The 18378-nt window shown below is 41.2% G+C and overlaps 1 protein-coding gene across 35 annotated transcripts in view; it reads right to left on the bottom strand.

Moving 5' to 3' along the window:
- The window catches only part of Efcab2 (EF-hand calcium binding domain 2), an 86758-nt gene that overhangs the window by 7892 nt on the left and 60488 nt on the right, over positions 1–18378 (bottom strand). For all 35 annotated transcript variants that reach the window (XM_039090537.2, XM_039090534.2, XM_006250319.5 and 32 more), the window contains one exon: positions 598–677. In XM_039090537.2, the coding sequence (XP_038946465.1) occupies positions 598–677 (80 nt within the window). The remainder of the gene's footprint in view (positions 1–597; positions 678–18378) is intronic.

The raw sequence follows: 18378 nt of genomic DNA, 5'->3' as shown, positions 1-18378 counted from the left end.
ATCAGCAGTACCTACCTCCCCAGGAATGTTTGGTGTTCCCTATTAGCAATTTTTCACTGATATGAAAATAAACTTGTTTAGGGCCAAAACCTCTGCACTCCATCAACTGTGGTGTGCTAATGCTATACTCACGCTAGAAAAATAACTGGTGTTAATTTTTATCTTAAAACAATAATTCACAATTAAATATAACTACAACATTACATTTTATGTAGCGCCTTTGCTATTTAATTATGTCCTGCTTAGATCAATAAATACTAGCATGGTAGATATTTCTAAGCTTAGCCCTAAACCAGCCTGAAGTACACTGAAAGGCTAGAGGAAGCCACCCTAAGACATATACTGGGCAAATAAAATAGGAAAATGCAAGTGCTTTTCTTTCTTTCTTTTCTTTTGCAGCAGGGTCTTACTCTGTAGTCCAGGCTGGCCTGAAGCTATGTGACTAAGGCTGTCCTCAAGTTCTTGTCACCATCCTGCTACATCCCCTTACATGCTAGAGTCACAGGCACGGGGCACCACATCTGACCAGGTCAAATATTTTGACATTAATGTAATTCTAGTCATTATCTTGCCTTAAAATTGGATTTACTTCCTTACCTTTTTTCTAGAAGTACTGTGGTCATCACTGGAATAAATTTTTCAAATCGAATGTACCCAGTGGGTTCTTCTTCCTCTACCTAAACAGTTAAAAATAAAATTTATTTTATTCATTCAACAAATATATTGAGCAACTACTTTTTTTTCAAATACTGAGCCAAATGATGGAATGTGATGGGATGTGGACATAAAGCCTGCTCAGGGAGCTTGTTTTTGCCAGGAGAGACGCATATAATTCAAACACCACACTAGCTGCTGGCAGGCGGCTCTATGCTTGCCATGCAACCAGAAGCATCTGAACACAGTCCCAACCACAAAAGTAAAGTGTGCAACCGCACAGTGCATCGTCACTTACAGCTAGCCTCTGGCGTGTGCATGCGTGTTCACACAGAGCACAATACCAAGTGCCCAATCTGTTTCATAGAATAAAAGACCCTGTCTCTTTAGGATAACCTAAAACTCGTAGTGATCCTCCTGCAGCCCCACAAATGGTGGCACATCAGACATGAGCCACCATCCCTGGCTTGATGTCTAATTCTAGATACATGCAAGCATGATAAGGAAGGAAGTGGGTCTAGAGGAGCACAGAACACAGGAAAGTTCTCCAATCTGGGCATCATGGAAGTCACTGAAGACAGGGCTGTTTGATCTGGTTTCCAAGAACACGAAGAGTGGGGCTGGAGCATAGATCCCAACAGGCTCAGTTCTTCAAGGTGATGCTGGAGAGAGATAAGGCCTTACCATTCACAGGATTCTCACTCCATGTTATCCCAAGAACAATATAAAATCACTGAGGGTCTCATGGGTGTGTGTTAGAAAGGTCACTATTGTAGGCGAGGTGGCTTCTCCAGATATAGAAGGATTGTGCAGACAGGAGTGGAAGCCATGAGGGGAGTAGATATCCAGGAGACCTTTAAGACTTGACAGGGCTGACTACAGTCACATGTTATGGATAAGGTGGTACAGAAGTCTAGGATGACCCCCCAGTTCTGACTGTTTTTCTTTGAAATGAAGAATGAGATCAGATAATTTCTAGTCGTTCTTGTATTTATGAAATACCTGAGTAGTAGAACTGTGTTCTGCCGGCCCTAAAGTAGGAGAATACTATTCTAAAAATGAGAGCTTTCGGTACCTAACATTATAGATGAGAAGGAAAACAGGTCTTTTCACCTACAGTTCAACTATGACAGACAAACTGAACAAAACTCTATTGACCTTAACTTCCATGTCAGGCAATTCATAAGGAGCTATAAATCTTGCACTCTCTTTCAAAAATCCTATTAAGAGGCTCATAGATACCAATTCAACAGATGAGCTTTTAAGAGATTTATTGTTTCAACAAAAAATAAATCTATAAGTTGCTATTAAGTGGGATGAACTGCCGTTCAAATGACAACTCTTTTTAATGTTCATATTGAGAGTCATACCTCATGTGAGTAGAGTCTTCAGACTCCATTATCAGAGAGAATCAAACCTATCAAGAGACATCATGTCTCATAATTTCTGTACCCATCAGTATGTGAACAATTTCTTTAGAATCCTCTATGGTCTGACATGAGCAGTTTGACAATCCACATCAGTGTAACTGCATTGTACTTGGGAAACAGTCTGAAAACCAGCACACAGAGACTTAAAAACTAAATATCTGGCACAGGTGTGGCTCAATGGTAGAGTACTTACGGATTCTGTGGTTTAATCCTTGGAGCAGACTTTTTAAAAATCAATCTCTTGTGTGTCCTAGAAACTTGAGAGAAGCTCTGCTCATGAAGTCTCACCAACATGCCTACACTGACCTGCACAAGGACATGCTAACACGCAAGAGACGAAGCTAAAGAAGCCTCAACCCGAGATAAAGCACCACAAGCACCAAAGACATTCCGCTATCCTCACAGATCAGGGCCCTGCACAGCCATCGTCAGAGAAGCACCCTTCTGCACTAGATAGGAACAAACAGACGAACCATAACTAGACAACGTGCAGACAGTGAGAGACCTTGGAACACAAAGTCCTCAGTGCAAAGGCTCCATCAAATCCCTCTTCAGGGTCCAGGGAACCCTCCTAAAGAGGAGGCAGAAAGAGTTTAAGAGCCACAAGGCATGGAAGACACCAGGGAAACAAGGCCTTCTAAACACAGCAGGACCGACACGCATGTGAGCTCAGAGACTATGGCTGCATGCACAGGGCCTGCGTGGATCGAAACCAGATGGGGTCTTGTGCTCAGAGGGGAAGTGAACACAAGCACTCATCCCTAACCTGTACACTATCTCTAACTGATAACCACTCACAAATGGAAAATTAGTTTTGTTCAATGGAGTCTCAGTGGAGGTACAAACCACTCTTAAGGGCAGGCCCCATGCCCAGCAGTAGATCGCCAACACAAAACAAACTCAATGCCATTTCTGGAGGTTCTTTTTCTTATTTTAAACCTTACAAGTCTTTTGCATATATATTATGATTTCTGATTTTTGTTTTTATTATTATTTGTAGATGCCTATTTGTTTTCTAAGGAGAGAGAGAAAGAAAGGAGTGTGGGTTTAGGTAAACGAGGAGGTGGGGAGGATTTGAGAGGAGTCAGGGAACTGAGAAATGCTGAGGATGGGAGAACGAGGCATCCCTGGGGAAGGGCATGCCAGTCGGTTATCCAGTACCAAATGGCCAGTCCTGAAAACATGAATGCAATAACATTATATGCACTGATCAGGCTGTGTTCATGTATTTAGGAAAGCATGTATGTGTAAAAGCAATAAAAGACAAAGAGGTCATAAACTTAAAAGAGCAAGGGATTGGGTACATGGAATGTTCAGACTCTTCTTTCCTCGTTAGAGAGAGGAAAGAAGGGGAAATGATGTGATCATAACCTCAAACAAAAAAAAAGATGCAGTCTCATAAGATCATTCACAGAGGAGCGATTTTTTTACGTTTACTTGTCGTGTGTATGTGTGAGTGTGGGCATGCCTGTGCCACAGTACACGGAGGTCAGAGAACTGGCAGGAGTCAGCCCCCTCCTTCCACCATCTGGAACTCCACCACAATAGAACTTGGCTTGAGAGCTTGGCAGTAGGTAGCTTCATCCCCTGAGCCATCGCCTCATTACCCCATGGTGAAAATAGTAAAGTTAAAAGGTTGGATTTCCCTTCGTATTCCTTCAGAAATGTTCCAGAGTAGGACAGTCATCTTTCATGTCCCTTAATACGTCTATGTTTCCTAAACAGCTATTGAGCAGGCAATATCTACCTTTACCAAGTCAAGTCCACTCATCTTATAAAAGACCTTCATCAACTACTGACTTGAGTATTCCAACGTTCAGCTTTGTAGCTCCATTCGAATTATATTAGAACTGACAAATAGCACACAATATGTGCCGTGTGCTACCTCCCCAGTCCCCTCATCACTCACAAGCCCGGAACAGAACATTAGTGTCAAAAATCTACAGATGGTTTTTGACTCACGGATAACTCTGAAATTTAAAAAACAGTTTTTTAATTGTCTTATTGTTCTACTGCTGTGCAGAGAAACCATGACCATGGAAACTCTTATAAAAGAAAGCATTCGGTTGAGACTTGCTTACAGTTTCAGAGGTTAGTCCATTATCATCATGGTGGAGAGCATAGCACTATGCAGGCAAATTCTGGATCAGTAGCTGAGAGCTACTCCATGATCCAAAGACAGTGGGAGAGGGGGAAGGGAGGGAGGGAAGGATAGGGGGGGACGGAGGGAGGGAGGGAGGGAGGTCACCCTCAGAGGCATACTTCCTCCAAGACCATGCTTCCTAATCCTTCTAATTCTTTCAAACAATTCCACTACCCAGTAATTAAGATTTCACATATATCAAACTATTGGGACCATTCTTATTCAAACCACCACATTAGTGGTGTATATTACAGACAAGCTGTAACCAATCAGAATAACAAAAAAGAGATATAAAGTTTTTCTTTACTTTTTTTTTAAGGTAGAGTCTTGCTATGTTACCTAGGTTGGCCTTAAAACTCTTAATCCTCCTGCCCCAGCATCTGTAGTGTCGAGATCAGGTTTTGTAATCAACCCCAACATAAATGTTCCTCAGTTTAACGAGAAAAGGGCTCCGAGGGCGACAATACAACAATGCTTGCTGCACAAGGCTGGTGGCCCAAGTCCAGCCCCAGGACCCAAGGAAAGGCAGAAAGACTCTACAAAGTTGTCCTCTGACCTTCACATGTCCACCATGACATGCATGTGTGTGCCCAAACACATCACACATACATGCACATGAGCACACGCACACAATTTTAAGTCCATTTTAAATGTTTTTAGTCCATTTTGAAACTGTGAAATTCTTTCCATGACCCAACACTGACCTCTAGAGGCCATATCTATATTTCTCCAAAAATACATAAGCAATGACATTTAAAACATGACATTCATGGAATGTTTAATGAGTGGCAAGCACTATTATATTATAAATGATTTTATATTCAAATAATTAGTTTTCTTTTGGGGTAGTTTTTAACAGAAAGTTGCACAGATTAAAGAAAGAATTTTCTCCTGCTCCTATTGCTTTAAATTTGTTGGGTGTTTGATTGAGGCAAGATAGACAAATTAAAATTATAAATATTTAATGAATACTTTGATGTTATACATAGAGAGTGAAAGACAAATAGATGCTTTGATATCCACATAAAGTAAAATTATTACTGCAACTCAGGAAATTTACATATCTATCACCTTGCTGATTTCCTTTTGTCAATAACAAGAACACTTAAGATTAATCTTTTTCTGTTTTCTAATTGGATATTTTTATTTACATTTCAAATGTTATTCCCTTTCCCGGCTTCCCATCCGTAAGCCCCCTATCCCATCCCCATCCCCCTTCTATGAAAATGTTGCCCCTCCCCAACCACACCCACTTCCTGCCTCCCTGCCCTGACATTCCCCTACACTGGGAGGTACGAGGGCTTCTCCTCCCACTGGTGCCCAACAAGGCCATCCTCTGCTACATATGCAGCTGGAGCCATGGGTCTATCCATGTGTACTCTTTGGGTAGTGGTTTAGTCCCTGGGAGCTCTGGTTGGTTGGCATTGTTGTTCTTATGGGGTTACAAGCCCCTTCAGCTCCTTCAATCCTCTCTAACTCCTCCAATGGGGACCCTGTTCTCACTTCAGTGGTTTGCTGCTAGCATTCGTCTCTGTATTTGTCATGCTCTGGCTGAGCCTCTCAGAAGACGGCTATATCAGGCTCCTGTCAGCATGCACTTCTTGGCTTCATCAATATTGTCTAGTTTTGGTGGCTGTATATACATAGGCTGGATCCCCAGGTGGGCAGGCTCTGAATGGCCATTCCTTCAGGCTCTGCTCCAAACACTGTCTCCATATCCCCTCCTATGAATATTTTTGTTCCCTCTTTTAAGAAGGTCTGAAGCACCCACACTTAGGTCATCCTTCTTCTTGAGCTTCATATGGTATGTGGATTATATCTTGAGTAATTTAAGCTTTCGAGTTAATATTGACTTATCAGTGAGTGCATACCATGTATTTTTTTTTTTTTGTGATTGGGTTACCTCACTCAGGATGATATTTTCTAGTTCCATCCATTTGCCTATGAATTTCACACTAAGTCATTGTTTTTGATAGCTGAGTAGTAAGTACTCCATTATGTAAATATGCCACATTTTCTGTATCCATTCCTCTGTTGAAGGGCATTTGGGTTCTTTCCAGCTTCTGGCTATTATAAATAAGACTGTTATGAACATAGTAGAGCATATGTTTTTGTTGTATGTTGGAACATCATTTGGGTATAGGCCCACGAGTGGGAGGGCTGGGTCCTCAGGTAGTACAATGTCCAATTTTCTGAGGAAGCTTCCAGACATTTCCAGAATAGTTGTACCAGCTTGCAATCCCACCACCAATGGAGGAGTGTTCCTCTTTCTCCACATCCTCGTCAGAATCTGTTGTTATCAGAGGTTTTGATCTTAGCCATTCTGACTGGAGTGAGGTGGAATCTCAGTGTTGTTTTGATTTGCATTTCCCTGATGACTAAAGATGTTGAACATTTCTTTAAATGCTTCTCAGGCATTCGAGATTCCTCGGTTGAGAATTCTTTGTTTAGCTCAGTACCCCATTTTTAATAGGGTTATTTGGCTATCTGGAGTGTAACTTGAGTTCTTTGTATATATTGGATATTAGCCATCTATCAGATGGAGGATTGGTAAAGATCTTTTCCCAATCTGTTGGTTGCCATTTTGTCCTAATGACAGTATCCTTTGCCTTACAGAAGCTTTGCAGTTTTATGAAGTCCCATTTGTTGATTCTTGATCTTAGATCATAAACCATTGGTGTTTTGTTCCCCAGTGCCCATGTGTTCGAGGCTCTTCCCCACTGTCTCTTCTATTAGTTTGAGTGTATCTGGTTTTATGTGGAGGTCCTTGATCCACTTGGACTTAAGCTTTGTACAGGGCCATAAGAATGGATCAATTTGCATTCTTCTACATGCTAAACTCCAGTTGGACCAGCACCATTTGTTGACAATGCTATCTTTTTTCCACTGGATGGTTTTAGCTCCTTTGTCAAAGATCAAGTGGCCATTAGTGTGTGGGTTCATTTCTGGGTCTTCAATTCTATTCCACTGATCTACCTACCTGTCTCTGTACCAGTACCTTACAGTTTTTATCACTATTGCTCTGTAACATAGTTTGAAGTCAGGGATGGTGATTCCCCCAGAAGTTCTTTTATTGTTAAGGATAGTTTTCACTATCCTGGGTTTTTTGTTATTCCAGATGAATTTACTAGTTGCTCTTTCTAACTCTATGAGGAATTGAGTTGGAATTTTGATAGGGATTGAATCTGTAGATTGCTTTTGGCAAACTGGCCATTTTTAATATATCAATCCTGCCATTCCATGAGCATGGGAGGTCTTTCCATCTTCTGAGATCTTCAATATCTTTCTTCAGAAACTTGAAGTTCTTGTCATACAGATCTTTCACTTGCTTGGTTAAAGTCATGCTGAGATATTTTATGTTTTCTGTGACTATTATGAAGGGTGTCATTTCCATAATTTCTGTTTATACTTTGAGTAGAGGAAGGCTACTGATTCGTTTGAGTTAATATTATATCCAGCCACTTTGCTCAAGTTGTCTATCAGACTTAGGAGTTCTCTGCTGGAACTTTTGGAGTCACTTAAGTATACTATCATACATCTGCAAATAGTGATATTTTGACTTCTTCCTTTCCAATTTGTCTCCCTTTGATCTCCTTTTGTTGTCTGATTGCTGTGGCTAGAACTTTGAGTACTATATTGAATAAGTAGGGAGAGAGTGGGCAGCTTTGTCTAATCCCTGATTTTAGTGGGATTGGTTCAAGTTTCTCTCCATTTAGTTTGATGTTGGCTACTGGTTTGCTGGATATTGCTTTTACTATGCTTAGGTATGGGCCTTGAATTCCTGATCTTTCCAAGACTTTTAACATGAAGGGGTGTTAAATTTTGTCAAATGCTTTCTCAGCATCTAATGAGATGATCATGTGGTTTTTTTCTTTGAGTTTGTTTACATAGTGGATTATGTTGATGGATTTCCATATATTGTACCATCCCTGCATTCCTGGAATGAAGCCTACTTGATCATGATGGATGATCATTTTGATGTGCTCTTGGATTCGGTTTGTGAGAATTTTATTGAGTATTTTTGCACTGATATTCATAAGGGACATTGATCTGAAGTTTTCTTTCTTTGTTGGGTCTTTGTGTAGTTTAGGTATAAGCATAATTGTGGCTTTATAGAAAGAATTGGATAGTGCTTCTGTTTCTATTTTGTGGAATAGTTTGGACAGTATTGTATTAGGTCTTCTATGATGGTCTGATAGAATTCTGCACTGAACCCATTCTGGTCCTGGGCTTTTTTGGTTTGGGAGACTTTTAATAGCTGCTTCTATTTCATTAGGAGTTATGTCTAGATGGTTTATCTGATCCTGATTTAACTTTGGTACCTGCTTATCTGTCTAGAAAATTGTCCATTTCCTCCAGATTTTCTAGTTTTGTTGAACATAGGCTTTTGTAGTAGGATCTGATGATTTTTTTAATTTCCTCGGATTCTGTTGTTATGTCTCCCTTTTTATTTCTGATTTTGTTAATTTGGATACTCTCACTGTGCCCTCTGGTTAGTCTGGTTAAGGGTTTATCTATCTCGTTGATTTTCTCAAAGAACCAGTTCCTGGTTTTGTTGATTCTTGTAAAGTTCTTTTTGTTTCTACTTGGTTCATTTCAGCCCTGAGTTTGATTATTTCCTGCTGTGTACTCCTCTTGGGTATATTGGCTTCTTTTTGTTCTAGAGCTTTTAGGTGTGCTGTCAAGCTGCTAATGTATGCTTTCTCCAGTTTCTTTTTGGAGGCACTCAGATCTATGAGTTTTCCACTTAGCACTGCTTTAATTGTGTTCCATAAGCTTGGGTGTGTTGTGTCTTTATTTTCATTAAATTCTAAAAAGTCTTTAATTTCTTTATTTCTTCCTTGACCAGGTTATCATTGAGTAGAGCATTGTTCAACTTCCATGTGTATGTGGGCTTTCTGTTTTTTCTGTTGTTATTGAAGACCAGCCTTAGTCTGTGGTGATCTGATAAGATACATGGGATTATTTCAACCTTCTTGTATCTGTTGAGGCCTGTTTTGTGACCAATTATATGGTCAGTTTTGGAGAATATCCTGAGTTGCTGAGAAGAAGGTATATTGTCTTATTTTAGGATGAAATGTTCTGTAAATATTTGTTAAATCCATTTGGTTCACAACTTGATAGTTTCTCTAGGTCTCTGTTTAGTTTCTGTTTCCATGATCTGTCCATTGATGAGAGTAGGATGTTGAAATCTCCCACTATTATTGTGTGAGGTGCAATGTGTGCTTTGAGCTTTCTTTTCTTTGAGCTTTCTTTTATGAATGTAGGTGTCCTTGCATTTGGAGCATAGATATTTAGGATTGAGAGTTCATCCTGGTGGATTTTTCCTTTGATGAATATGAAGTGTCCTTCCTTATCTTTTTTGATAACTTTTGGTTGAAAGTCGATTTTATTCAATATTAGAATGGCTACTCCAGCTTGTTTCTTGGGACCATTTGCTTGGAAAATTGTTTTCCAGCCTTTTACTCTGAGGTAGTGTCTGTCTTTGTCAGTGAGGTGTGTTTCCTGTATGCAGCAAATTCTGAGTCCTCTTTATGTACCCAGTCTGTTAGTCTATGGATTTTTATTGGGGAATTGAGTTCATTGATGTTAAGAGATATATAAATTGTGATTGTTGTTTCCTGTTATTTTTGTTGTTAGTGGCGTAATCATGTTTGTGTGGCTCTCTTCTTTTGAGTTCATTGCAAGATTACTTTCTCGCTTTTTCTAGGGTGTAGTTTCCCTCCTTATGTTGGAGTTTTCCATCTATTATCCTTTGTAGGGATGGATTTGTGGAAAGATATTGTGTAAATTTGGTTTTGTCATGGAATATCTTGGTTGCTCCACATATGTTAATTGAGAGTTTTATTGGATATAGTAGCCTGGGCTGGCATTTGTGTTTGTTTATGGTCTGTATGACATCTGCCCAAGATCTTCTGGCTTTCATAGTCTCTGGTGAGAAGTCTGGTATAATTCTGATAGGTCTGCCTTTATATGTTACTTGACATTTTTCCCTTACTGCTTTTAGTATTCTTTCTTTGTTTTGTGCATTTGGTGTTTTGACTATTATGTGATGGGAGGAATTTCTTTTCTGGTCCAATCTATTTGGAGTTCTGTAGGCTTCTTGTATGTTTATGGGCTTCTCTTTCTTTAGGTCAGGGAAGTTTTCTTCTATAACTTTGTTGAAGATATTTACTGGCCCTTTAAATTGGGAGTCTTTGCTCTTTTCTATACCTATTGTCCTTAGGTTTGATCTTCTCATTGTGTCCTGGATTTCCTGGATGTTTTGGGTTAGGAGCATTTTGTATTTTATATTATCTTTGACAGTTGTGTCAATGTTTTCTATGGTATCCTCTGCCCCTGAGATTCTCTCTTCTATATCTTGTATTCTGTTGGTGGTGCTTGTGTCTCCACTCCTGATCTCTTTCATAGGTTGCCTATGTCCAGGGTTGTCTCCCTTTGTGATTTCTTTATTGTTTCTATTTCCATTTTTAAATCCTGAATGATATTGTTCAATTCCTTCACCTATTTGGTTGTGTTTTCCTGTAATTCTTTAAGGGATTTTTGTGTTTCCTCTTTAAGGGCTTCTACTTCTTTACCTGTGTTGTACTGTATTTCTTTAAGGGAATTATTTATGTCCTTTTAAAGTTCTCTATCATCATCATGAGATGTGATTTTAAATCCAAATCTTGCTTTTCCGGTGTTCTTGGATATCCAGTATTTGCTTTGGTGGGAGAACTGGGCTCTGATGATGCCAAGTAGTCTTGGTTTCTGTTGCTTAGGTTCCTGTGCTTGCCTCTTGCCATCAGGCTGTCTCTGGTGTTAGCTTGTCTTGCTGTCTCTGACAGTGGCTTGACCCTCCTGTAGGCCTCTGGGTCAACAATCCTGTAGACATGTTTTCTTTTAGCCAGATCTGGGTACAGAGAACAGTGGGACCAGGCAGAAACCAGAAGGGTTCTGTCCCAGACTGCTCCTGGGTTTGTGTATCCTGAGGCCTCCCAGTGGGTTGCTTGGAGCAAAAGAGTTGATCTAACATCTTCTCTCAGATGTGTTGGAGCTTCTGACAACTGGCTTTCAGCTCTGGGCGCAGGTAGAAACCGGAAGGGTCCTGCCCCTGACTGCTCCTAGGTACATGTGCCCTGAGGGCAGAGGGTACTAGATGGGTTTCTCTTGAGCCAGGAATGTGAGCAGACAGTTGTCTCCTCTGAGCTCTCAAAATTGACTGCCTTCTGAGAGTCCAGCTCTTTCCCCCACAGGATTTGGGTACAGAGAGCTGTGGGACCTGTCAGGAGCAGGCAGAAACCAGAAGCACTTAAGATCTTATTTGGCTCACTGTGAGTTGTTTTTATAAGAGCAGGTGATTCCGAGATTTTGATTTCTTTCCATTTTCAGAAATACTACAAATGGGTTTTTTTCTTTAAGGTATGTATTTAACTGGGGCTCACTATTATGATCTGGTAAACAAAGATAAAGAAGCCATTGTAGCCCCACAAAGAGGAAATTGCCAGGATTGGTGGTTCACATTTGCAATCCCAGCATTTGGGAGGTTGAGGTGGGTGGAATGACCTAAGTTCAAGACTAATTTGGTCTACACAGCAAGTTCCAGGCCACTCTGAATCACAGAAGTTGAAAGGGTAGGAGTGTAGGGGTGGTACTGGGATACCTTAGGTCTTGCAGTAATTTCCAACCCCAATAAGCCCATATAAAACACACACTCCAGTTATTATAAGTAACATGCCTAGATTGGGCAGATCTATTGCTATCCTAACTTATTCCCCAGCTATGAGACTCTTTCCTACTTGTGGTTTTGTCTGCCCACATAGCTCTGCTCCATATCTGCTTCCACCACCTCTTTCTCCTCTGTTCTGTGTTCTCTCTCTCTCTCTCTCTCTCTCTCTCTCTCTCTCTCTCTCTCTCTCTCCCCCTCCCTCCCTCCCTCCCCCCCCCCACTTGGAGACCTGCAGTCCCACCTTTCCCTTCCACTGCCCAGGCTCTCGCCTTTATTTAATCAGTTAGAATGGGGAGAAGGTTCATAAAATCACCTAAGTATATGATCTCCTCCTCGTTGGGAGCAGCCCCTCTTGAGGAAGCAGAATTTTTACCTCAAAATACAAACAACACCAGGGCAATCCATAACATTTAGGGAGAGGCTGGGGGTAAATATCATCAGAATACATTGTAAGAAAATTTTCAAGGAATTAATAAAAATACTTTTTAAAGAATGCAAAAGAAGAACAAGATCCTTCCTCCTTCCAAAAGGAGAAATTGAGGCAAAGGGGATGATGGCTCAATAGATAGAGCCCTGGTCCTGCAACCATGAGGAACTAGAACCCCCATAATAGCAGACTAGCCAACAGGCAACCTCCAGGTTCAAGTGAGAGAATGACCTTAACATGTAAGGTGGAGAGCAATTAAGGAAGACACTAGTTCAGCCTTTGGCTTCCACATGCATGCACCTAAATACATATGTGAACCTGTACATGTGAACATACAAACATACAGGGAAACAGGAAATTTGGATGCAGACACATCCATTGGTAGCATGCCACTAAACATGAGGATAGCTACTCAGATAAAAAGAAAGAGGGATTAGAGCTCAGTGGTAAAGCATTGCCTAGTGTTCTCAAGGCCCTGGCTTCAACTCCCAGCAGGAAGGGACCAAAGGAGAAGGGAGAAAACAGAAGACCTGAGACAGAACTCTGTTACCAGTCCTCAGAACAATTAACTGATAAAGTCTAATTGTTCAGACTCTCTAGTAGACACATGTAAGGTCTGCTCTATATATGCTAAATACCTATGGCATATTTTTATCCAAAGAGGATGAATTACTACTCAAGCAGAAATACCAATATGTACCAACTGGCAACTGGCAAAACATATTCACAATTCCGATGAGTTATTTTACAGAGTTGATACAGAATAAACACAGGATAGGCCAGAGACAGCTCAGTGGGTAACAATGCTTGTTGCTCTTGCAGAGGACCCAGTTCCGTTCCCAGCACCCACACAGCAACCCAGCTCACAACCATTTATAACCCCAGTTCCAGGAGAACTTAAACCCTCTTCTGACCTCTAAGGGCACTGCATGCATGTGGTGCACATACATACAGATAAAACAGATATAATTTTAAAAATTAATTTGGGGTTGGGGATTTAGCTCAGTGGTAGAGCACTTGCCTAGCAAGCACAAGGCCCTGGGTTCGGTCCCCAGCTCCGAAAAAAAGAAAAGGGAAAAAAATTAATTTCATAAAAAATAAAACAATTTTTTAAAAAAGAAAAAACAGGACAGTTGAGATGTATTATACTTTTCAGGAAAAAGCTCAATTATTACCAAGATAAAGTGAAATTTATTTAAGAGTTTCATATTAGGAATATCCATTTGACTTCTTCCTGTATTGGTTAGAGTCTTTTTGAAAAGCAGACACTGCCTTTTTCATTACATCATAATCGGTGGTAGAGTGCTTGTCTAGCATAGCTCTGGGTCCAATTTTTACCACCAAATAAAAATAAATAAACAATATATGTACCATGGGTCCAGCCCCTAGCACTGCAAAATAAAGCAAACCCTTCTAGGTTCTGTGTGTTCATTCTGACACAAGGAGAACAATAATGCCTACCTGATGAAGTGGTGTGACAGTTTTATGAGATAGGATACCCTGAGAGTTGATGATAATGGTAACGTTACCTAGAATGCAAGCCTTTCTACTCCTATGCTACGCAATGGCACCCTTCTTAAAGGACTCCACATAGGAACTCTAGGCATGGGTATACCTCACTAACCATATGAACTTGCTTCTTCAGAAGTGTGGCCTTGCCTCGTCCCTGTTTGCTATTGCTTTGTTCGGTTTTTATGATGCAAGAGTCTGGGGGATTGGACCACTCTTAAGGCCAGGCCCCATGCCCAGCCATAGAACACAAGCAAACTCAGTGGCATCTTTGGACATCCTTTGTCTCATAATGCTTTGTTAGGGCCTTCCTTCCTTCCTTCCTTCCTTCCTTCCTTCCTTCCTCCCTCCCTCCCTCCCTTCCTTCCTTTTACATTACAAGTCTTTTATGTATATATTATGGCTTCCAATTTTATGGCTTTGGGATTCCTCTGTGTGAAAGCATGTGTGTCTCTGCATCTATAGGTGTTTCTTGTGCTTTTTCTTTGGGTCTTTTTCTTCTGTGTGTTTATTTTATTTATTGTATAAGCCTGTCTGCTTTTTTTAAGAAGAGAGAGAAAGAGTGTGAGTTTTGAATATAAAGGGAGGTTATGATGTGGGAAGAATTGGGGGATGGAAAACCATAATCAGAATGTATTTAAAATAGTACTGTGTTTGAGCTATGACCTCATTAGTTCATTAATGTTCCAGAAAATCTTACAAAATGAACAAGCAAAACAGACGTAGATAGCAACATGAAGAAACTCTGGGATAGCAACAGAAAACTCTGGGAGACAGGGAAGAAGAACATGAACCCAAGAACAAATCAAGCTCCTAGGAATACATGACAGTGAAACAAGAAACTCAGTAAAAACATTACAAGAGTAAGCTCAAGAAGTCTACAGAGAAAAGACAGAGAAGGAACAGTCTGTAAGCACATGAATGGTTTGAGGAATTCTAAAGGAGATAACAAGAAAGTAAACAGGTATATAAAAGTCAACACCATAATTGTAAGGCCTTTTTCTGGAGCAAAGGGATGTAATTCACTGGTTTGAAGGCCACCAGGTCCTTAATAAAATGAAAGTAGATCTACATCCAAAGCATTATGAAACTTTAACCTCTAAAGACAAAGAAAATAAAAGTAGTCCTTCAGGAGGAACTTTTAATTAAGAAGTCATATACAAAGGATGGATCCAGACTATCCCAACAGCATTGCTGTCAAATTGGCATTTGGTTGGTTGGTTGGTTGGTTGGTTGGTTGGTTGGTTGGTTGGTTGGTTGGTTAGATGACTGGTTGGTTGGTTGGTTGGTTGGTTGGTTAGTTAGTTGGTTAGTTAGTTGGTTAGATGACTGGTTGGTTGGTTGGTTGGTTGGTTGGATGGTTGGATGGTTGGATGGTTGGATGGATGATTGGTTGATTGGTTGGTTGGTTGGTTGGTTGGTTGGTTGGTTGGTTGGTTGGTTGGTTGATTGGTTGGTTGGTTGGTTGGTTGATTGGTTGGTTGGTTGGTTGGTTAGATGACTGGTTGGTTGGTTGGTTGGATGGATGATTGGTTGGTTGGATGGTTGGCTGGTTGGATGGTTGGTTGGTTGGTTGGTTGGATGATTGGTTGGTTGGTTGGTTGGCTGGTTGGATGGTTGGTTGGCTGGTTGCTTGGTTGCTTGGTTGGTTTGCAGTGCTGAGGATTAAACCTAAAGCTCCAGATATACTCTGCAGGTACTTAATTCTGGACTACATCTTAAGCCCTTCTTGGTTTCAGTTTTTATAATTTTTTAAGACCCTAAAATCACTCTGTGATTCATGCAGCCTTAAATTTGAAAATCCCTCTGCCTCGGCCTCCTCATTAACAGGGATTACAGACCTGCACCACCAAGACTAGCTCCAAACTCTTAACAAAATTCTATTCCCAACAATAAAAGTTAAAAAAAAGAAGTCTCAAAAAATGTTACCCCCTTCTCAAGAAGTTATCAAAGAATGTGCCAAATATGAAAGAAAGGAAAACAATACAGAATCTGGAAGGGGAAGAGCAGTACCTAGAGATATCCTCTTGACAACTGTGTGCCATGCAGAGGCTAAGCGCCCACACTGGAGGGTTTCACTAAGACGTGGCTGCACTGAGGACCATCAATATGACAACCCCTGCCATGACACCATCATTTTATCAAAGAACAGGATTCTGGAACAAGCCTGGCCCAACTTTAACACATGCTGAGAAGCTTCTGCTCACTCTCCTGTGGTTGTCCCTGGTGATAGCACAGCCTTCACTGGATTCCTAAGTAGCCATACTTTAACCTAATCCTAAAATCTAGAAGTAAGGCCAAGTGAGCTTAGAAATAAAAACTAAGCATGGCTAACTCCTGATCATGTTGTTCTGCACATTTGACACCCAGTTCCTACCATAGCTCCTCTGGGTGACAGCAGTAGTGTCATAGTTACTATCCTATTGCTGCAAGGAGACCCCTTGACCAAGTAACTTACAGAAGGAAGCATTTAATTGGAGGCTTGCTTACAGTTCCATAGGGCTAGTCCATGATCAGCATGGCAGGGAATACAGTGGCAGGCAGGAGGCATGGAGCTGGAGCACTAGCTAAGAGCTCACATCTGATCCCCAATTGCAAGCAGGGAGAGAAACTGGATTGAGCACAGGCTTTTGAAGCTTCAAAGCTGACTCCACACTCTGTGACAAATCTTTTCCAATAAGGACATACGTCCTAACTTTACTAAGTAGTCTGCCAACTGAGACCCAGACATTCAAATAAACGAGCCCATTGGGCCATTCTCATTCAAACCATCAGAGCTGGCTCCTGTGGAAATGTTCCTCTATTTAACCTCTGTTTCTGAAGATACAAGCAGACAAGCTGCCCTGCATTCTGACACTTGCTCACCTCCTCTGGCCCTGACGGTCCCACTAAGTCTCTTGAATGCCTATGGCCTAGTGTTAGCTTCTTAGAGTATTACAGGACCACATGGGATATCAAAAGGGACACAAAGGACACAGGCAGTGAGACGGACTTCTAAGTCAGGCCAGAGTGGCAATGTAGTGCTGTGGACATAGATTACTGTCTCTGGAAGTCCAGTGATAAAGTTTTTATGAGAGGTAACTGAGAACAAGCTGCAGAAGAGGATCATCCTTGCAGATACTGCATCCTAACACGAAGGGAAGAACAGTGTCATAAAGCAGCAGCATTTGTAAGCTGTACTGAGCCTGTGGGACAAGGGGAAACCGGGGCTTTGTTAAGCAGTTGCTAGATGTTTAGACCACATGGTTCCTTGGCAGCCTATAAAGAAGCACTTGTCTCTCTCAGTGAGAGGCACACTCTGTCAGACATCAATTAAACAGGAGTGGTATAATTCCATGAAAGAGGGGTAATATTTTAGTGCTGTGGGATATATAAGATTTTTGATGCATTTTTTCTTTATTTTTTAGGACATTTTAAAAACATCAAACCATCATGATGCCTTATCTTCACAGTCACCTTGATTGTATTGAGAATCACACTGGAAGACAGGAGACAGCTCTGCTATTAACAGCTCATAACCAAATATTACAAATCGTCTTGGAAATGCCCCTGTGGGCGTATTTATCAGAGTGTTTCCAAACAGGGTTAATCAAAGAAAGAAGACCCACCCTAAGGGCGGGCAGCATCACAGGGAGAAAGGGAGCTGGTTTCTAACAGCAGGTGCAATGTGGCCAGTTGTCACATGTTCCTGCCACCCTCATCCCTTACCATGATGGACTTCAACTGTGCACCAAAGCATCCTGTCCTTCCTCAGGCTGTGCTTGTTAGGTATTTGTCACAGCAAGAAGAAAGGTAACTTATAGACCTTCCTTAGCCCAGGCTTTAAAAACAAACAAAACAAAATACAAACAACAAAACCAGGCTGTGGAGAGGCATATGCCTTCCAGTTTATCATCCTTGAAATAGAAGATGCAACCGTTAAAGAGGTATTTACATGCTCTGGCAAAACAGGTACTTAAGGTCAGAGTCCAGGTTGCAAAGGCCTGGCATGCTGACATGTTAGAGAAACCAAACTGAGGCCCCTCTCAGGACACTGACTAGGCAAATTCTCTGGAGGCTCTATGCTTGCATCCATCCCTTTTCAACAGCAGGTGGCACTGTTGTGCTGCAGAAGACTCTCACCCTGGGCAACAGGCACCCCTCAGGAACTGCCACATCTCTCCTACAAGGTAGACTGAAAATTTGAGTTAAACCCCAGCATAACCTAGATAAGGAGGCACTGGGACTATCAGGAGAAGAAAGAAAAATACAAATCTGGGAAAACAAAATTGTCTCAGTGCATGTGTCCCTGGGCCCTCCCCTCTGTCAAGGAACCCAGGTGGGAAAGACTTGCTACCAGGGTAGCTCTTAGGGACCTGGAATAAATAACACTAACTAAACAGCACATGAAGCAGAAAGGCCCATTTTCTCCTTAGCGTGGACCCAATGGATAAGATATATTAGACATAGCCCGAAAGCCCACAGAGGAGTATGTCCCTTGACGACGGTGAAGGAACAGCACGCTGTC

The sequence above is a fragment of the Rattus norvegicus genome, chromosome 13, assembly GCF_036323735.1.
Source record: "Rattus norvegicus strain BN/NHsdMcwi chromosome 13, GRCr8, whole genome shotgun sequence".
In the NCBI taxonomy this organism is placed as follows: Eukaryota; Metazoa; Chordata; class Mammalia; order Rodentia; family Muridae; genus Rattus; species Rattus norvegicus.
This window is presented reverse-complemented; position numbering and strand designations above follow the sequence as displayed.